The sequence below is a fragment of the Centruroides vittatus genome, unplaced genomic scaffold (genome assembly GCF_030686945.1).
Source record: "Centruroides vittatus isolate TY-2023 unplaced genomic scaffold, ASM3068694v2 contig_790, whole genome shotgun sequence".
In the NCBI taxonomy this organism is placed as follows: Eukaryota; Metazoa; Arthropoda; class Arachnida; order Scorpiones; family Buthidae; genus Centruroides; species Centruroides vittatus.
Genome location: NW_027122510.1, coordinates 879,228 through 901,067, shown reverse-complemented (window position 1 = coordinate 901,067; position 21,840 = coordinate 879,228). Strand labels below are relative to the sequence as shown.

The 21,840-nt window shown below is 28.1% G+C and overlaps 1 protein-coding gene across 1 annotated transcript in view; it reads right to left on the bottom strand.

The window, feature by feature from the left end:
* Positions 1-562: 562 nt before the first annotated feature.
* Positions 563-21,840, bottom strand: part of LOC136981766 (gamma-aminobutyric acid receptor alpha-like) — a 44,068-nt gene continuing 22,790 nt past the window's right edge. The window contains exons 2-10 of the mRNA XM_067278140.1: positions 13,618-13,772; positions 13,436-13,533; positions 11,600-11,667; positions 11,223-11,443; positions 10,346-10,428; positions 8,820-8,954; positions 4,784-4,936; positions 4,349-4,632; positions 563-952 (exon numbers count right to left, since the gene is read on the bottom strand). Coding sequence (XP_067134241.1) covers positions 644-952; positions 4,349-4,632; positions 4,784-4,936; positions 8,820-8,954; positions 10,346-10,428; positions 11,223-11,443; positions 11,600-11,667; positions 13,436-13,533; positions 13,618-13,694 — 1,428 coding nt within the window. The 5' untranslated portion in view covers positions 13,695-13,772 and the 3' untranslated portion in view covers positions 563-643. The remainder of the gene's footprint in view (positions 953-4,348; positions 4,633-4,783; positions 4,937-8,819; positions 8,955-10,345; positions 10,429-11,222; positions 11,444-11,599; positions 11,668-13,435; positions 13,534-13,617; positions 13,773-21,840) is intronic.

Sequence of the window (21,840 nt, the reverse complement as noted above, 5' to 3'; positions counted from 1 at the left end):
TTTTCAACAAGTGGTTGGCGATCACCGCTGAAATAATTTGTGTTTAAATTCGAAATTTTTGTTATTTTCAAAGTTTAAATTATAATTTCTTATTTTTATCAATGAATTAATTTATTTTGATGTCAAATAAAGTACAATATTAAAAAAAAACTATTGAATTTTTTAAAGAAAAAAAACAGTAGAAATGGCAGTGGAGATGGCTCATTTAACATAAATAATGGCATTGTTTGTCTATATTTTTACTAAAATCTAAGATAAATTGATTGATCCTGAAAAAATAAAAACATAACTCTTACTTGATTACAAGTTATTGAGGTATAAATCTATATAACTTTATCTAGAAACCACAAATTTTCATTGTAAAAACACAAATAAATTCCAACAATTTCACTAAAAGATATATATATATATTTTATTATTTTTTTTCTTATATTTTTACTTCACATTAACTCACAGTTGATGGAAGTAGTCATTAAAAATATATACAGATTTTTCTTTGAATTTCGTGATTGCCAAAAATTAATTTCTTCTTCTCTCTACAAGAACTGTCTTGCCACACACACACACATATATATATTAATTTCTTTAATTATATTTATTATTATTATAGTTCTTTGTATAACTATCTAATGTCGGATGAGTGCTATAAGTATGTGAGCCAATAAACTATATTGATCATGATGAAACAAACTGGAAAGAACACTCTTGATATGCGATCAATTTTACTAACGCTGTTCAATTGGAATTGAGTTGCTGCTGTACTTCTTAAATTCCTCCTCAACAGAAAGGAAGATCGTTTATTTAATGATAAACGACCTAAAATTCGGCCATTTGTTGATAAACGTTGCCTTCTTTCACCTTGAGAAACGGATGGATCAGATATCCTTCTATGGTATCCTGTTGCATCTCTAGAATCTTTTCGTTGAATGCCTTCCATACAATATACGGAAATCTATATATAGTATAGAAAATTTATATTAAAATCAACGTTTATCACATTTGAAAAGTTAAAAATGTTCCTAGATTAATAGTTCAAACTCTTTAAGATTTAGTTTTAACTTGTGGATTGATGTCCTCAAGTCCTCAAGTTCTACTTCGGCCGTTCAACGAACATTATTGATGTTAATTCATAAATTTTATGAAATTGGCAACTTATCATATGTGTTAAATGTGTTATAAACTTTGTTGAAAGTACAATTAGTTAATAATTTGATCTATCTTTACTTCAAAGTTCTAAATTACCTAACTGGCAATTGAGCCATTTTTGGAAGTGATTTTCGTGAGGATACCTATGACATGTCTTGCATTAATTTATCACGAACTTATTGAGTGTAAATATGTTGTAATGAGATAAATTTGTGGATATTTTGGGTATTAAACTTAATTATATTGAGGAGACTAGTGAGAGTGATGGATTCTTGTCATTAAGGAAAGCATCAAAGTGATTTCTTTATAATTGCTAACAATAAAGTTATTTATATGGCTAATTTCTATCATTACTTAATTCTGACGTTAATTTTACATTGTTAGCAAAGTTTATACAATAAAAATATCTGCGTGGCTCTAATTTTAGTGTAATTTAAGAAAAAATATAATTAAATCTATGAGTAGAAAGTCTATGTGTAAAACACCTTGCTCAAGTACACAAAACTGTACTTCTAGACATACCCTCTGTGTGTATGTCTAAAGTACTGTATATATGTACTGTACTGTACATAATTCTAGAAATTTTATAGAACATATTTCGCATACACATACACATATTTCTAGAAGTATTTGTTGTTTATTAAGTTCTAAAATACATCCAGACTAATACCTACATAGCACATGGTCACTAGACCAAGTGTAACAAAGGGGAAAGAGCACACACATAAGGTCACTACAACGAAAGAAGAGGTGAAGAAAGGTGTTATATAACATATTCAATACAACCTAGCGACGACAATATTTGAACCTCGACAGTATTTATATGTACTACAGTACAGTACTGTACAGCACAACGGGCTACAGTTACAATACACGTGTATTATAAGGTAGTGTCTGTACTGTACTAAAGAAGTATCTGTTATATAACTTATAACAATAAGTAACCTTAATAGGTATATTTAAGAGTGTATAACTTATATTGTTATTAAACATAATTAACATTATTACTTTGTATTTAATAGTGTGCATTTAAGAAATTAATTTCATTGGAACAATAACTTAGAAGGATTTAATATATTTTAGTCTAAGTCCTTGTAATATAAAATGATTTAATAAATTTATATAGGGCTAATTTATCTTGTTAGAACACTTACTTACGTCTATAAAGACAAGAGTACAAGAGTTAATAGTGTGCAATTTTAATAAATCTATGTGTAATTAAGCTCATTATCTATGTATATATAAAAGTAACTAAAAGTAATTAACCTTACAAATAAGCTATTACCTAAAAATTTAGCCTTAAAAAATATATATTAAAAATGAGAAGCCTTGAATATAATCAAATTGCCTTATTAAAATCTATCAACAATAATTCCCATTTCTATATAAATTTTTCTCATTTAAATATAAACTATATAACATTATCTTTTCGCTAAATATATAAAACTTACTAGTATAAGAACATTAAGATATTTTAGATAAAATTAACTTAGTTTATGTTTAAATATTTGAATATTACATTAAATTCATGTTATGTAATTATATTAATGCCTCATTAATTAATCATAAACTTACAACTAGATACAAAGTCATTTTCTAACGTTTAAACATATTCTGAATTATAATTAAAATCGAATTATCGTTCGTCTAACTGAACATAATGAAACTAATATCATTCTAAATATAATATATATAATAAATATTTAATGAATGTCTAATAAAACAATTTTCTAAGAAATCTTAAAAAAAAATTTTTTTATTGAAAAATCAAGACTTTTGAACGTTTTTTATTTTTTTTATTTCGAAGTTTATCAGAAAAATATTGAAATTTAAAAAAAAATTTCGAAAAAATATCATATTGGAATTTTACTTGTGTATTTTTTAGATTTCGGCTGATGTAAGTTTATAAGATTAAAATTTTTAGATAAATATAATAAAAAAATTACTATTTATCTAAAAATATTAATAAATTCTAATAAAATTATAATAAAATCTCTTCAAATATCAACTAAAATACTTTCGAGTAAACAGATTCCTCAGTTTTTCTAAAATAAATTATGGTAAAAAACATTTTGAAAAGATTTTTTTAGAGACAAATATTGACAAAATTTAGAAGATTGAAGACGATTTTTGAAAAAGATTTAAAGATTTTGAAGAAGATTTTCAAGATTTTTTCAGGAAAAATCCTGAAAATCTTCTTCAAAATCTTTCCTGAAGTTCAAACTTTGCTAAAAGTTCTTGAAGAATCGAAAGGATTTTTCGAAAAGTTTGAGCTTGAGAAAAGATTTTTTTAGATTTTCAAATTTTTTTTTTTAATTTTGAAGAATTTTCAAAACTTTTGGTTTTCTAAAAATCCCTTTGATGCTTCAAGGTTTTATTTTAAATCAAGAAGGATTTAATTTTGTACTTTTATAAATAAATTTTGATAAAATATTAGTTAAATTTTAATCATCAATTTTTTAGATTTTAGCTGAAATCAATAAATTAAAATAAAGGTTTTAGATAAATATCATAAAAGAATAAAGAAGATATTCTGAATTTTACATTCTAAAATTCTAAAAAAAATGTTTAAAAAATAATTTAAAAAACCTGGGAAAAGTTTTCATAAATTTCTTTCAAATTTATTTTGATACATTTCTTGAAAAAAATTGTATTTTAATTAATAATAATTGTCTAAATTTTTCAATATAAATAGCTAATTAGTTATTCAGACATATTTGCATAATTTATTAATATATTTATTTAGTTCAACCAATAAGAGAGCGTTTCGTTTTAAAATTTGTAAATGTCATTTCTGATTGGTTATTGGAAATTTAAATACATAAAATAAATATCTTATTGGTTATTATAAAAATTTGCGTAGTTTATTAATTTCAACTAACCAATAAGATAGCGTTTCGTTTTAAAGTTTGTAAATATCGTCGCTAATTGGTTAATTATTATTTTAAATTTGTTTAGATTCATTTTAAAAGTTTTTAAGTTAAGAATTATTCTAAACATTCGCGTAATTTATAAATTTATGAATTTAAATAAACCAATAAAAGCGCTTCATTTCAAAATTTGAAAATATCTTTGCTGATTGGTTAATGATTATTTTAAATCAGGAATTTAACTTGTTACGATTAAAAAGTATATAAATTAATTAACATTAAGTAGAAAAATTAAATAATTAAAAATAAAAATATTATTATTCTGAACTTGCAATTTTTTCTGAAGATTCATTCGAGGTTTGAGGTCCCGGAGAAGCAATTGTTATGTGTTCTTCGTCACCAGAGGAATCTTCCGAACTGGAATCGGGTGGAAAATAATATTCACCACTACCAATTTTTGTAAAATAATGAACTATAGCAAACTCTACTATAGTAGCAAATATAAAGACAAAACTGATAGCAACATAGAAGTCTAATGCTGTGCAATAAGGCACCTTAGGTAAATCATTTCGACTTTCTAAACCCAGAAAAGTCATTGTTAATACTGTTGTCACACCTGGGAATAGCAAAATTTACGTTAATATCTCGTAGGATTATAATCTTATAAGATTCAATTGGCAATATAATTCAAGGATTACACTATAATCCTTTCATATTAATACGATAGATTTATACAAAATTTTATTATTTAATAATTACTTACTTACCTAGAGCTATCCGATCGGCTGTAGCTTCACGATTTATCCAAAATGACACCCAGGAAAGTACAACTAACATGATACACGGTGCGTACACTTCAATGATAAAGTAACCCATGTGACGTTGTAAGTGAAAGCTTACCAGAAGAACAGAGAAAGAACCTGTAAAATAAAGGAAGTTTTCTTTTTAAGTACAGGGAGGAGGGTTTTTTGTCTTTTAAGTATTTACAAGAGGACTAGCGATGCAAAAACATTGTAAAAACAACTCTTTGAACTTGAAGGATTTGTAGTAAAGCAGATCTAAAGATTATGTTTGCATTTTCTGAATATATCTGTACGTGACAGGCATTGTTGTCACGGGTGTGTTATATTGCTGGAGAGTTTTGATCAATTATGACACAATATGGAAACCTGCTGAAGGATTCCTTACCAGGTGAATGTGACATTTTATTATTGAGCAGTTTAAAATGACGTTCGAGTAGTTTATTCTATATAGTCCGATTATCTTTGGCATTATGTTAACAATTTTTGTGTATACAAATTAAATTAATTCAAAGGAAACTTTTTAATATTTAAATCTAACCATTTAAATAATATATTTTACGTTTTTATATTATTAAAACTTTTTAATTTTATAAAAATGTATCTAATTAATTATGCCGACCAATAAGAGCTCTTCATTTCAAAATTTGTATATATCGTCTCTGATTGGTTAGTGATTATTTTAAATTATAATTATAATTTATTAATATTAAAGTAAAAAGTAAGCAATTAAAATTAAACCAGTTATTTGTTATATTACTTATAAATATATTTTAAAATGCGTATACAATATTTTTAAATATTAAGCTAAAAATATATTTAAGGAATAAATTGATATTTATTTAAATAATCTTTAGTAAATTTATAAGCTTAAACAAAACTTTTAAGAATAATTAATATCGTGTAATCCTAATTAAAGTATCCTATTTAACAGATATTTAGCAGTCCAAATGAAAATAAATTTGATACAGTAACATTTCAGGATACGTGTAAGACATTTCCCCAATAGAACAAAATTAGTACTAAAACGCGCTACTATGGCACTTTTAGCACTTCGAACAAGCGGTGTTTTGCATAAACATACGTGTGTTCTGTGTATAAAAGTGCTTGCTCTTATCAATGGTCCTCAGCCTAAACTTTCGCAAAGATTAGAATGAGGACCATTGTCATAGAAAGTTGATAAGAATGATATTCAGCAGTTATGGCCACTTTTTGCTGTTGAGCGCTTGTTGAGTCAATGGTCGATTGACTCAACAAGCTCTCAGGAGAGTGATCACTCAATTCGAGGGAACTGGACGTCTGGGAGGTCAATTCTATCACTTCACAAGTCGTTGAAGATTAATTATCAAGTTGCTGAGTAGTCAATAAATAATATTACAGGCTCCAGTAGTACAAGTGTAGTGTTACGGTAGTTAGATATATCCCGAGACAATCTGGAAGGTATTGTATTAAGAAAGTTGGTGTATACTTATCCATATGGGCAGTGGCGCGTTATAGTTTCATGGGACTCAGGCAAATTTTGAATTAGGAGGTTCCGTGTACAATGTTGACTTCAGACCTTTCTCTTCGGAGGAATTTTTTGGGGAATCTTTCGGTATCCTTGTTCGTTTTTTACCGCAACCTTAAAGTGGTAAGTGTAGTACTTAACCCTGAATATAAAAATATTTTTATAATCTAATTACGAGCCAGGTTTTGAAGGGCTTTACTCTCACCTATATGATATATATTTATTTACAGTGTACTCATTGTACTCTGATCAGTCTGATCCGTATCATACTCAGTACGTTTTTTCGGACAGTGTTTTTTCTTTTTGCAGAATATAAGTAGTTCTCTTGTGTTTTTATTATAGTTATAGTTGGTTTGTTAAGTTAAAATCCTTCTAAGGGGTAATAAGGAACTACTAATTGTGGAAAATGAAAGAAGTATTGCATTTGCCCATCAAAAATAGACAAAGAAAACATGTAAGTAAAACAGACTGATATGTAGAAACTGCACCCTTAGGATGTGTACAAATTGTGCACTATATGCATTATTTTGGAAAACAAAAGTATATTAACACGAACTAATCTTTTGTTCGTTATATTGTAGACATAAACCTTAGACACAAAAGGCTTGTGCCTAAAAAGAAATTGGAAAATTACCAATCCGAAATGCATTGTTAAATAAGTGAAATAAAGTAAACTATTTTAATCTTGGTCTCTGTTAATTGCGGATAATTAAGAAAGACATGATAAATATCATTAGTCTCACTACTGGAAGAAGACACCTTTATTTAAAACTTTATATTTTTAATTATTATCGAATGGCAAAAGATTAATTTTGAGGTAGTTATGGATTTTATAAAAAAAAAAAAAGTTGTAAATGTTAATAACGAATAACATCTTCGTGAAGTCCGACATCTGTAGAGATATGAGACATGACACCCCTCTATCTTCCCATCCCTTTAACTTTTAACCACCAAAATTTAAAAGTATCAATGCTCTGTAAAGACCCAGATGTACTGAAAGATGCTCAACCTTTTTATGGTACTTCAACTGCAACAGCGAACAGTTGGATTAAATTTCATGCCATATGGAGCTGCATACGACAGTTTCTGCCACACAATATCAGCTCGATCACCTTGTTTTATAGATTTTAATCCGTGTGTGATTTTTGTTAGTGGAAAGACTTAAAAATTGTAGTTTATCGAAGACATGATGCAAATTTCGCAGCCTTGAAAGACAGTATCATAGTGCATGTGAAAATCATCAGAGAATCAATTATGGCCGGCCTTAAACATACCGTAATACAGTTTATTGTACCCATTCTGATAGTACTGTAATGTACTGTACAGTACATTGTGAATATATTAATATATCTCAGAATGGGTACATTGAGCAGTATCACATGCATCGCTAAGTTTTCTGTATAACACTGTCTTATACAAATGAAACGTTCGTTGCTGGTAGTGCGAAAAGTGCTCTAGTGGTGAATTTTTGTACTAATTGTTTGTTTTACGGAAATGTCTGTATGTACTAAAATGCCACCATACTAGATTTAATTGCATTTGGGTTGCTAAAGAGACACTTTAATTACGATTACTCACTACATTTAGTAATTAAATATTAAACAATAAATAATTAAAAAGGTTATATTTTACCTTTAAATTATTCATTTAATATGAATAAATGCATAAATTTTAAGTAATATAGTTTGTATTTATAAAAATTATAGATCATCATCAGTAGACGATTATATATAAATTAAATATATAATTTAATAAATTATAGAATATATTATGAAGATTTACAAATGATTCTTTAAAAAATAAGAAAAATAAAACAATATACTGCACAGATAATGTATGATTGATGCTGATGATGATGATGATGATAATTTAACATACATTATCGATAATTAGGATAGTGATTAGATAATGTGTAGACCATTTAATTACTATTTAATCATCATAAGCATTAAATGAAAACTGTAATGATAATGATGATTAGTGATGTATCATCCTATTCTTTTTTCCTAGATAGCGATGATGATTAAGTAGTGATAATTTCACTAAAAAGGGGTTTACAAGCAAATAAACAAATTTGTTTTGTCCTTCCATGATAATATATGATGACGATGGTGATGATTTAGTACTTATTATCGGTAATTTAGATGAGTAGTGATTAGATAACGGGATAATCATTTAATTACTTTTAAACATCATAAATACTAAGTAAAAATTGTAATTATAATGATGATTAGTGATGCATCATTTGATTTTTTTTCTTTAGTAGAACTTAAGTTGTGATATTTCGTAATGAAAATGTACGATTGATGATGATAATAGTGATTATTTAGCAACACGTAATCACCATTACCCATATTAATTTTCTTTTTTTTTAATACTCGATAATAAAAATCTTCATCAAGATTTCACTTCCAACTTTCTTTAACAAATTTGCCAGATTTTTTCTTTCTCTCGAGATAAGTTTAAAGTTTAAAAAATGACTTGAGGTAATCTCACCTTTCCTCATCGTTTCTGTTTGATTCCCGGAAGGTGTGCCAATCAAGTCAAACATTGACATTTTCATGTCCGGTGCTGTCACTACTGATCTTGCTGGATTCCATACGTATAAAACATCCTTTGAGGCATAACCAACTGAAAATATTAGATTTATACAAAAAGAAAAGAAATTCTTAAGTTACAAGAGTGAAAATTACAAGTGAAAGTTCTAAGAGTAAGTAAATCTAATTTTTTTTTTTTTTTTTTTGAAGCTAGAAAACTACATCATGCAGGCATTCTATGAAGTGATGAGATGGAGATAATTAAGAAGAGAATTGTAGTCTTTTATCATTGTGATGGGTGTTAGTTGGCAGAGATTACTCTCTTTTACCTGTTGGATGTTGTCATTAACGTCATCCACTTTCTTCTTTCATTTTGCTGGATGCGACTCCTGACCATAATCGCAGCATCCGGAAGAAAGTGATGAGGGAAAATAGTGCATACTGATAAGAATTATAACTAAAACTGATAAGAAGTGTAACACAAGCTGATGAGAAGCTTGATGAAACCGATAAGAAATGTGTTGGAATAATAAGAAAAGTAACGCAGATTTTTTTCCAAAAAGTGTAATCAGAAGTGTAAGAAAATTAATGAAAACCGGTAAGAAATGTAAAGTTAGTATTATATTTTGTAGTTATATATGTGATTTTTCTTTTACTTGTTTTCATTAACGTGTTTACAAAATGAACTGTCGAGAAATTTAAAGGGAATTCACTAAAAAAAAGTAACGCAAAATGATGAGATTAATGAAGTAAATTGGTAAGGAATGTAAGTCAAATTGGCAATAAATGTAGTGCAAATTAATAAAAGTAACGTTAACTTGTAGGAAAAAATAGATCGCAAACTAATAAGGAAAGCAACACAAACTGTTAAAAAGAGTAGCACAAACTAGTAAGGAAAGTAATGCAAAACTAGTAAGGAAAGTAACATACTCCACTAATAAATGTAACGCAAATACAAAAAAACAGCTCAAACTGTTAAGAAGTAGTGTTAACAGGAAAAGTGACACAAACGAATACAAAAAATAGCTAATTAATTAATAAAAACCAACAGAAAAATGTCAAAAATATAACATAAACTAGTAAAAAATTTAATAAAGATATATATATATAAATATACACAAACACTAAAGCAATATAAACTGATTATAAATGTATTGAAAGTATCATTAATTTGATTATGCTGTACAGGAAATTTGTTCCAATTTATATTTATGAAACGTGCGAAGATTATCATCAACTCTTAATTTATCCCTTAAAGCAATATTTTCCACATTGTTTATTATTAAAACAAGCATTTTTAGACATTATATTTAATTGAAATTTATTAATAACAATAACTAAAAGCGCTTTTACGTTGTTTGCTTTATTCATTAAGACATAAATTTATAAATTTTTAAACTTAATTTATTTTAGAACGTAAACGTAAATTTATAATCAGTATTATTTTATTTATTAACAAAAAACAAGGTCGAATAAATTGCTTACAACTTCCAAATTCTAAAGGACATTTCTGTTTATCCATTGGAAAATTTTCTAAATTCATGGGGCAACTTGCTCTAATTGTTAACCTAGAAAAAATATTCTTTTGAACACATTTTTAAATTTATTTAATGTTAAGGAACCATGAACTTGAATGAATAGGCACATTTCTCCCTCGTATCTCTCCCTAACTACATAGAATCTCATGACCATGAGCTTCTATGTAAATTTTCGTTTGCTGTGCGTAGAATCGTGAAAACTATGGGCATATATAATGAAGATTATGCTTTTCGCACAAGCTTTACAAAAGATTATGGTTTTCTTTAATATAAATTAGACTATGTTTTAGCCCCATAGATCACGACTCCATATAAGCCTACAGAAGACACTACCCAATAGACTCATGATTTCTTCATTTTTTATCTGACTCGGGATTATTTCATGTAGACACGTGGCACAGTCTTATAGACCATAACTCGTCACAGGCCCATTGAAGCCATAAACTCAATTTCCTTTCACCTGGTTCAGGCTTTCTTCAAATAATCACAACCGTTTCCTTTAAATTTAGGTTCCTTCATGGTTCTTCTTAGAAGTCTAATGGCTAATACTGAAGTTCTTATAGCAATTCTAGTAAAGCCATTACTCAAACATATAACTTATTTACACAAAAACTAATTTCTTTTTTTTATCTAAACATTTTAAACAAGTTTTACTCCGGTTATACATATTTTAACAAAAAAAGATCGTTTGTAAATCCATTGCAAGATCCTACAGACACGTTCATGGCTCCTCATAAAGGCCATAGACCACTTCATTTCTTTATAGATTAAAGAACAAAATGTATGTATTTTTATGGAAATTTTTTAGATTGATCGTCACAAACCTTGAAGAATACAAAACTCTTCCATCTTGATGTAAACGAACGAATTTATTTGGTGTGGTAATCGTATGTAGATAAGAATGTTTCCCATTATAGAAGTAAGTATCTGGTTTCCAAATTCTTTCTAACATGGAAATGGAAAGTGCTAAAGTAGACATGGTGCCCTTAAATGCTAATCTTTTATCAACCCAACTCTGACGAAAATAACAGTCCATAGAGTAACTCTGTTACATAAAAACAAACAAGAAAATTAGATTTTTTTTAAAAAAAAATAAGATTAATATTTATTAAAGATATAAAAATTAGGCTTAATAAATATTAAACGTATTTTTTTTAATTAAAAATAATTTTTTTGAATAAAAAATTATTAAAATAATTACCATATCAATCTCAGAAACTGGTCCCATACTACGAACTTCGATGTCAATCAATATTTTTGTTGGTGGGCCTGAAAAATTTAAGTCTAGTAATTCGAATTAACATTCTATAATTGATTCAACATGTGAAAAAATGCAATTTTTAGGTACTTTAACGAAATATCAACGAACAATTATTTATTGTGACATTGTCATAAATGCTCTCAATTTTACTAGTGTCTTTCCCCTTACTTCATACTGTTCCTGTAAACAGTAGAGCCATGCCGGTTATCTAACTCCGTTCAGCAGAATATTTTGAATTAAAATAGCGTGATTTCCGTTTCAAACCGTTCGTATATAGTTAATCAGGGCTTACTGCCCAAGTCTTCCCATGTCTGGTCTCGATTTCTATCTATTTAACTCAGTTCTCTAGATTAAGGAAGGACAGACACACAGTTGCTAGTGGAAATTTATAGCTCTATTCAATTTTTCAAAATTGCAGCCAAAATATTTCTAGAAAAGGATTAAGAACGTCAAGAATTTTGGAGAATTTAAAAATCAAGTATTTTTATAGAAGGATTAAAAATATCGAGTATTATTTAGAAAAAAAAGGTGAAGAAGATCAAGAATTTTTTTTTAGAAAGAGAATTAAAAATATCAAGTGTTTTGTTAGAGGAGATTTGAGCTTGATCTTAATCTTGATTTAAAAGAGAATTGACCAATTTTTTTAAAAAAACACTTAACTTTAATATTGTAATTCTCTTCTAAAAAATCAAACGATATAGTATTTTAGAAAAGAATTAAATTTTATCTCGAAGATTCTTTACTAAAAGTCAAAATTTCACACAAATCAAACTTTAACGGCGTGTTTGTGTATAAATTAAGCTTGTAAACATGACTTAAAATCATAAAAAAATCATGCTTTTTTAGTTTCTATTAATAATAATTTCTAAAACTATTGATTTTTAGATTTAGTAAAAATAGAATGTTTAGAAGAAAATATATTATATGCTCTCCACCTCAAATAGTAGTATCTTGCCCTGTACATCATACCTTTTTGTTAACAAGCCCTGTATATCATACTTTTTCTGTTATCAACAGAGACATATTGGTCATGTATCCTTTGGCCATTGATCACATGGTCCTTTTAGGGGAAAAGATTTGAATTAAAATAGCGTAACTTCCGATTTGCATCGGCAGTACGTATATAATTAATCGTGACCTCCTGCTCATAAGCTTTCCATATTTGGTCTCGGCTTTCGTCTATCTCACTTCGTTCTCGAGATTAAGAAAGGTCAGACAGACGGATAGACGACAGTATTTTAGAATTAAAACTTGATTTACATAAATTTTGAGTGTTTTTAGAAACGAGTTATCAAATTAAAGTCTTTTTAAGAAGAAAAATATCGAAATTTAAGTTTCCTTTTAGAAGAGAATTAAAAAATTCAAGCTTGTTTAGAACTAGCGGGTTCAACTGTTTTCAGGAGAGAAACTGACCTTGCACTTGACCAACTTTCTTCCAAAAAAAAAAAGAAGGAAGAAAATTTCAACTCGGTATCGATTTTAAAGTTCTTTTAACTGTTCTAAACTAAACAACTTTCTTAGTTTAAACTTTAAAGCTTTTCTTTGATTTCAAGTGAACTTTAAATTCATTCGAAATTCAACTTTGAATGTTCATGAGTACATGAACACGGGATTGATTTTACTTAATGGTACACAAGTATATAGAAAATCGCTGACAGAGCATTTAAAATAAATCCAGCCTACATCAGCTTTATTTGATTTACTTCGAGACGTCTTCTACAGCCATTTCTTTGAAATTTATACAAAAAAAAGTAATAATAATAATTCTATACTCACCTCCAAAATTTGGACGTAAGTGATAATCGTATCCATGCATCAGACCATCTAATAATTCGGATATGTTTTGATTATATGCACTTTCTGATATGCACAATCTAAAAAAAAAAACAACAATTAATTGACTTTTTATATGGTGTTTTTTTTAGATATTAAGGTCTTTTACACGTTGGTTTATTTACCTAAATCCAACTAGTGATATCAATATCAGATATACGACATGGATATAAAGAGCTAGAAAATTAGATGCCAGCAGCATGTTAGAAACGTATATCAATCGGAGAGATCTCCTCTGGATGAATCAGAGGTGCATCCTTTCTTCATCTTCAGTAAATAACTTCAAAAAAATATTTTTTTTATCGTTTAGTAAATGTATAATAGGAAGATAGGTTTGTGATTTGTATTTATATAGGAGAATAAGTTTATTTTTATTTTTTCCTTAAAAAATATACAATAAAATAATAAAGAATATATATATATATATATATATATATATATAAGTATAAAAGAAGAATAGGAAAATAGGAAATTTTTCTTACTATTTTTTTAAATCAATAAAAACGAAAAACAAGACATAAACATTTTGTAAAAAAACAATACAAATTTTACCGTTTTAGTGGAAGATATTCTTGTAATTTTTTGTATTATTTTCTTAAAAAAATTATTTTAAAAAAATCTATTTAAAAAAATCTACTGTTTAGTGGGTTTATAATAGGCAGTTAAGCTTGCGATTTTTTGTATTATTTTTTTTCTTAAATACGTTTAACAAATCTATTTTCTTACTTTTTTAAAGTAAAATATCAAAAATAAAATACAATATCTTCTAAAAATCATCAAGATTTATCGTTTAGTTGGATTTATAGTAGGAAGTTAAGCATGTGTTTTTTAGACAGAGGATGAAGCTCGTAATGCTTTTATTTCGTATTTTTATCTTTAAAAATCTGCAATAAAATTTGTTATTTTTTATTTTTAGTTTTTCAGCTGAAGGAACAAAAAATGAAATAAAAATATCTTCTGAAAAAATGATCAAAAAATTCACCGTTTAATGGATCTTTAATAAGAAGATAAATTTGTAGTTTTTATTTTATTTTTTTCCTCTAAAAGAATAAAATAAATTTGCTTTTTTTTAATTCTTAAAAAATTTCTTAACTTTTTTAGTCAGAAAAAAAAACAAATCTAAAAATTCGGAAAAAGTAATTCATTCTATATTGTTAATATAGATTTAAAACTTATATTTAACAGTGTAAATTTAATATTTAAATTTAAAAAAATTATATATTTTGAATTTCGAAAATTAGTAATTAACAGAATTAAAATTTATATTTGAATGCAGAATTTTTACATACAGTCGAAACCCTCCGAACAACGGCCATATCTCCAGAAACGTTTCTTTTTTGAAAGCTTAAAAATACCCTCTGAACGAAGGCCATTTCTTCAGAAGCATTCGTTTTAAAAAGCATACCAAAAACCTTCTAAAAACGAGCATTTCTTCGGAAATGTTTCTTTTTTGAAAGCTTAAAAATACCCTCTGAACGAAGGCCATTCCTTCAGAAGCATTCGTTTTAAAAAGCATACCAAAAACCTTCTAAAAACGACCATTTCTCCGGAAATGTTTCTTTTTTGAAAGCTTAAAAATACCCTCTGAACGAAGGCCATTTCTTCAGAAGCATTCGTTTTAAAAAGCATACCAAAAACCTTCTAAAAACGAGCATTTCTCCGGAAATGTTTCTTTTTTGAAAGCTTAAAAATACCCTCTGAACGAAGGCCATTTCTTCAGAAGCATTCGTTTTAAAAAGCATACCAAAAACCTTCTAAAAACGACCATTTCTCCGGAAATGTTTCTTTTTTGAAAGCTTAAAAATACCCTCTGAACGAAGGCCATTTCTTCAGAAGCATTCGTTTTAAAAAGCATACCAAAAACCTTCTAAAAACGACCATTTCTCCGGAAATGTTTCTTTTTTGAAAGCTTAAAAATACCCTCTGAACGAAGGCCATTTCTTCAGAAGCATTCGTTTTAAAAAGCATACCAAAAACCTTCTAAAAACGAGCATTTCTCCGGAAATGTTTCTTTTTTGAAAGCTTAAAAATACCCTCTGAACGAAGGCCATTTCTTCAGAAGCATTCGTTTTAAAAAGCATACCAAAAACCTTCTAAAAACGACCATTTCTCCGGAAATGTTTCTTTTTTGAAAGCTTAAAAATACCCTCTGAACGAAGGCCATTTCTTCAGAAGCATTCGTTTTAAAAAGCATACCAAAAACCTTCTAAAAACGACCATTTCTCCGGAAATGTTTCTTTTTTGAAAGCTTAAAAATACCCTCTGAACGAAGGCCATTTCTTCAGAAGCATTCGTTTTAAAAAGCATACCAAAAACCTTCTAAAAACGAGCATTTCTCCGGAAACGTTTCTTTTTTGAAAGCTTAAAAATACCCTCTGAACGAAGGCCATTTCTTCAGAAGCATTCGTTTTAAAAAGCATACCAAAAACCTTCTAAAAACGAGCATTTCTCCGGAAATGTTTCTTTTTTGAAAGCTTAAAAATACCCTCTGAACGAAGGCCATTTCTTCAGAAGCATTCGTTTTAAAAAGCATACCAAAAACCTTCTAAAAACGACTATTTCTCCGGAAACGTTTCTTTTTTGAAAGCTTAAAAATACCCTCTGAACGAAGGCCATTTCTTCAGAAGCATTCGTTTTAAAAAGCATACCAAAAACCTTCTAAAAACGAGCATTTCTCCGGAAATGTTTCTTTTTTGAAAGCTTAAAAATACCCTCTGAACGAAGGCCATTTCTTCAGAAGCATTCGTTTTAAAAAGCATACCAAAAACCTCCTAACAATGCACATTTTTGTTTTATATATATTCCTATCTGCGGCCGTTGTTTACAGGTTTGGGTGTTTATGTTTGAAGACAGTGTTCCCTCCTCTTTTCAGTTTATATTTCTTTTAATTAAAAAATTGATTTTTTATAGAATTTATACAAATTTAATCTGTTCGAGCAATTTATATGCTTAAAATTTTCAAAAAATATCAAAATTATTCCAAGCGCGAAAATTCAATTTCACCTACGTAAAAGTACATTTCAGAATTTTGTTAAATATAAGAAAATTAATACAAAAATTGATTATATTTAAATAAATAAACATTAAAACTTTCTATATTTATCAAAAAAATAACCTTAAAAGTAACAAAAAATACTTTATAAGTGATTTTTTTGGGAACTATGTTATATTCAATGTATGAATCCAATGTATTCCTCTTTGTATTTACATATTTTCGTATAAATTAAAATATTTAGATGTTTTTTAATGTTCAAAAAAAAATTTATTTTTAATTTTTGAAGTTAAAATTATAATTATTTACCATTTTAATTGTGTAATTAACAGTATAAAGCATTAAAAATAAATAATATAAACATTAATCTTATGAGAATTTTTTAGAGTTTATCCATATCGCATCCAAACATCCCTCAATTTGATAATCATGTATTTTAAGAGAGATTTAATTCGTTTAAAACAAAGATTTGCAGTCGATTACAGAACTTCTGACAAAAAAGAGAACAATATAAACGATATATTGTGAAATAAAATCTAGTTTATGAGATTTCTGAGCATAGGAGTTTATATAAATAAAGTTTAATCCGAATCAGTATCGATGGTAGTTTAAAGTTTTTTGGAGGTACTGTTTACAATATTCAATGGTTTTTGAGGTGCTATTCATCGCATTGAAAGGTTTTTGGGTTATTTTTCACCATATTCAAAGGTTTTTTTACAGGTATTTTTTAAAAACTAGAGGTAAAAATTTCCACAATATCACTTCACCATGTCAGTTCATTTTATAACTGGACCGAAACAGAAGTTTCTATACTTCGTATTTGTGTCTTATGCACTTCCACTGCCTGAGGAGAATCATGTTTCAAAATAAAAGGCAGAAGGTGTAGAAAAACTTATGAAATATTCCGCTGTAGAGTCATCTGAGCAGTTCTATAGTAATGTTTTAGCTGAAACAAAGACAAATAAACAGCTTTCGCATATCTATATGTGCGATGAATTCTATAATTATGACGTCTACGGGTAAATAAAACACCAAAATGAGTATTCGGTATAATGGTCTGATGTGTTTTTCTATATCATATATGAGTTTAATATCAAAACTTGTTCTTCCGTAGAATGAATGAGTTTTAAGTGTGTCTAAGAATTTTGGTGGCAAGTATCTTGTCTTGATCAACAGTTGGATTTCCCTATGACATTGTTCCAGACACAACTTGAATTCTGCCAAACATCCTAGTCTTTTTTGCCTGATATTATTTGTCGTGGCTATAATTTGGTTATGGGAGGGCGGCAGATACGTGGAAACCGAGATGATGCCATTAGGCATCTGACCACGAGGAGCTTCAGTCCTCGATATAAAGCTCGTGAGCTATATTGTGTTTCAGAATTAACTTATACCCGTTGTTAGAAGTGTAAACGTGTCATTTATACTACGATAAATGCCGAACAGTATTTTGGTTTTTTGCAAAATTTATCTTCATGGACCGAACGAGTTTTGGGATGGGCGCTTTACTTTTGTTGATGCTTTATAGAAAAAATTTTTAAAATATCAAAAAAATGTTTAAAAAACACAAAATTAATAAACGAAGCTTTGTATAATTTACGTTAATGTGAATTAATTCTAAGTACTTAACAATTTTCATTTACAACACATGAAATTCAAAGAAAACAAAGCCTCAAGGCAGAAAATTTCTTGAATGTAAAACTTGTTTTCAAGCTGCTTTGTTCTCGAATTCTTGATTTCAAGAATATTAATTTAATGTAGAATGCTGTTCTACTATATTCAGAATCTTGAATAATCCAACTAATCGAAATAAAGCATTTTTGTCATATTACGAAATGGCAGTTTAGATGAAGGGAACGTGAAAAAGCTTATCACTGAGCATCAATTATCTACAACACGGCTTTCAGTTATTATTACAGTAAAACATACGGAATAGCTCACAGAAATGACAAACATTCTCACGCGACATCAATAACATTAAAAAAATAATAATAATAAAACAAATAAAAAATCGAGTGGCCATAATTAAAGTATCCCTATTTAGAACACGATGTAACTGTAACCTATAAGCAAATTGACACAATTTCTATGAAAAGGATGCGGAAAAGGATTTCGTAAAAAAATTAGTTCAAAACTTTTGCCAGGAACACTTTGGCGCACATGATTTGGAACATGGTTCATCTTCAAAATGGTGCAAGTTTGGTAGACTTAAAGGATCGTATTAACATGCGCATGCGAAGCATCACTAAAGAGCAATTGCGGTCAGCTGTACAACTCACTGTTCATCGCCTTTTAAGTCTGAACAATGGGGGTGCAACATTTCTTACATTAGTAAACAGCCTCTACAAAAGGCATGTCCCTTGCGGAACGAATAGATGCGTTTTTGTTATTTTCTTTCGTTTGGTTTTCTGTAAAACGTCCCCTAGAACGTTTGAACTAAATTTCTTTTGCAAACTGAAATTTGCATCCTTCGCATAGTCTACATACAAATTTGGTGTCAATCCGCTCATTAATTACAGCTACAGAAGGGTCTGAATAAAGAAATTTGAATTATGGGCCACATGTACTTTGAGAACTCAGTATTCGGCTAAATATTTGAAAATTTCTAAATCCTACAAAAAGTGGAACATTGACATTAGCAGTGTACAAATCTAATGGTGTCGTCTCTCAAAACTTTCTATTTTCTTGGTACCATATTTAAAGTACAAAACCTGGATAGAAGCCAATCCTTTCACCTACAAATGGTCTATTGCAGGTAGACAAGATCGTATTAAATAATCCTGTAAAGATTTTCTACGAAAAACTGATCCCTATATAAATGTTACACACGTGAAAAAACCCGAAAAACTTCACATGGTAACCCTATTGGTGAGGCGCAAACCCACAATCAACTACAAGTGTTTAGTGATTTTATCCACTCGGGCACTGTTGGTTTAATTTAATCTTCTAGAGGCACCTTCAGAAAATATAAATTCTAATTGAAATTATCACTAGCTATTATTTATTGTGACATCGTCACAATGTCAGGCTGCAGTTTTTCGTCACAATGCTGTCAATTTTACTACTGTCTTGCCCCTGTAAATCATACTTTTCCTATTAACAAGAGAGTCAGGCCGGTCATCTAACTCCGTTCAGGAAAAATGTTTTAATTGAAATAACGTGACTTTTTGTTTGCATTGGAAGTTCATGTAGAGTTTATCGCGGCCTTCTTCCACCTAGCTTTTCATATCTTGTCTCCACTTTCATCTATCTAAAACCGTTCTCGAGATTAAGGAAAGACAGGCAGACAAATAAATGGATGCCAGTAGGAATTTATAGAGCTTAAATTTTTGAAAATTGCAGCCCAACAAGAAAATAAGTTTTTTCAAACATCCAAAAAATTTATGTTCTTATAAATTTAAGGATATTATCAAAAAATCTACTCAAAAAATCATAATTCTTTTAAGTTATTTTTACGCTAATCTTATGGAAATTTCAATTACTCAATTTTTAGAATTTTCAAAAAAAGAAAAAATGAAATTATTCAATAATAAAATTGGATTTATTTAATAAAAAATAATATTTTAATCCAAAGAAATGAATCCAATAAGTTAAAAACACTACAAAAATTATCATAAAAAGTATTATAAATTGAGTGTAGAATATAATAAAAACATTTTTTAAACATTTTTAAAATTTAAATAAAAATTTAAAATCTTGATTTAAAAAACGTATCGTTTATTCTTAATTAAATACAATTAAAAAATATTTATTATATTAAATTTAATAAATTACAATTAAGATTTATTTTATATCCATTTTTATTCGATTTAAAATTTTTTTTACAATTCAGAAAATATAAATGAAATATCGACAATGCTTTCATATGTAAAAAAAATTAATATTTTCGTCTTAATTCTTCTAAAAAGTCATAAAAATCGCTAAAAATTCATTCTAAAAACACTATTTATTATCCATTTTTATTGGCTGCAATTTGAATAAATTGTAGACTAATAAATTCCACAATGTTGTCCGTCCGTCCGTCTTTTCTTAATTGCGAGAAATAAGTCAGATAGATAATAATAATAATAATCCAAAATTTATTCGTAATAAGGCAGGAGCCAGTTACAAAGGATGTTTTGACAACAATTCTTGTTATTAATACTAAAAAATACTCCAATAATACAAATCAAACCAAGCATTATACAGCACATTGGTTGCCGATTGTAAGTATTTAATACCATCAATTTAAAGACCTTCCAACTCATACTGCAACTTGTAACTTTCTTCACACACTTGGTTCTTAAACATAAAATAGCATTAATTAATGCTACCTATGTCTTTAATGAATTGTTACGTTAAAAAATTTGTGAGCATATTTATATAATCTATAAATTATGTCTATCTTGGCTGAATGGAATATTTCATACATTGCTCTTTCATCAGTGCACCTTGTTAACATATGCAAGTCAAGATTATGTGCTAGTTTCTTTGCATCTTTACAGCCACAAAACATATGAAATTTTGAAATTATTGTATGACATCTAGGGCAGATACTCTTGGAAAACTCAATGAAATTATTATTGATTAATATTAATTCCTTATTTATTCTAAGTTGTATGAAAAATCTTTTGACATTAAACGCCAGGTTAGTTAACATATAGTTATTAATAAATGGATACTCAAGAATTACGTTATACCAATTAGTTTTCTCTCTTATAAATATATCTTCTATGTCTTGTGATAAAGAGATTTCGAGCACGTTTTGTATCAACATTTGGAAATGTTGTTCACTTATTTCAGGTAAATCTAGGAATATTGTAACAGAATATCCAAAGCGCTTTAAAATTTGTGCAATTTGTGACACCCAGTTTGTGCTTTGTCCTTTAATCAAAGACTTTCGATACAATTGGTATAATAATACAGTGGAAAGATTGCGGGCATCTCTTATTTTAAATAAAAATTTCATGTATCTTCTTATTAAGGTAGCACTCAACTTAAACCTACTTAATTCCAATCTTAACGCGCTACCTGGTGTGTTGTAATCCAACAAAAAAATCTTGCGTATAAACCTGTTTTGGATCACTTCTAGTTTTTGAAAGTTCGTAAGGCTCCAAATTGGGGCCGCATAGCCAATAAAATTCATTATAATAGAGTTAAACAGCCTAAAATGAACTTGGATGTTCTTTATCTTTGCTCTGTAAAACAATCTAATCATATTATTTATTAAAGTATTTGCTTCAGCGATGACTTTTTTATACTGTTTGTTGAAGGACAAACTGGGTGACAAGATGATACCTAAAAATTTTATTTCCTGAACTACTTCCAGTTCTTCATTATTAATAAAAAACGACATATACTTTTTTGGTAGGTTAGC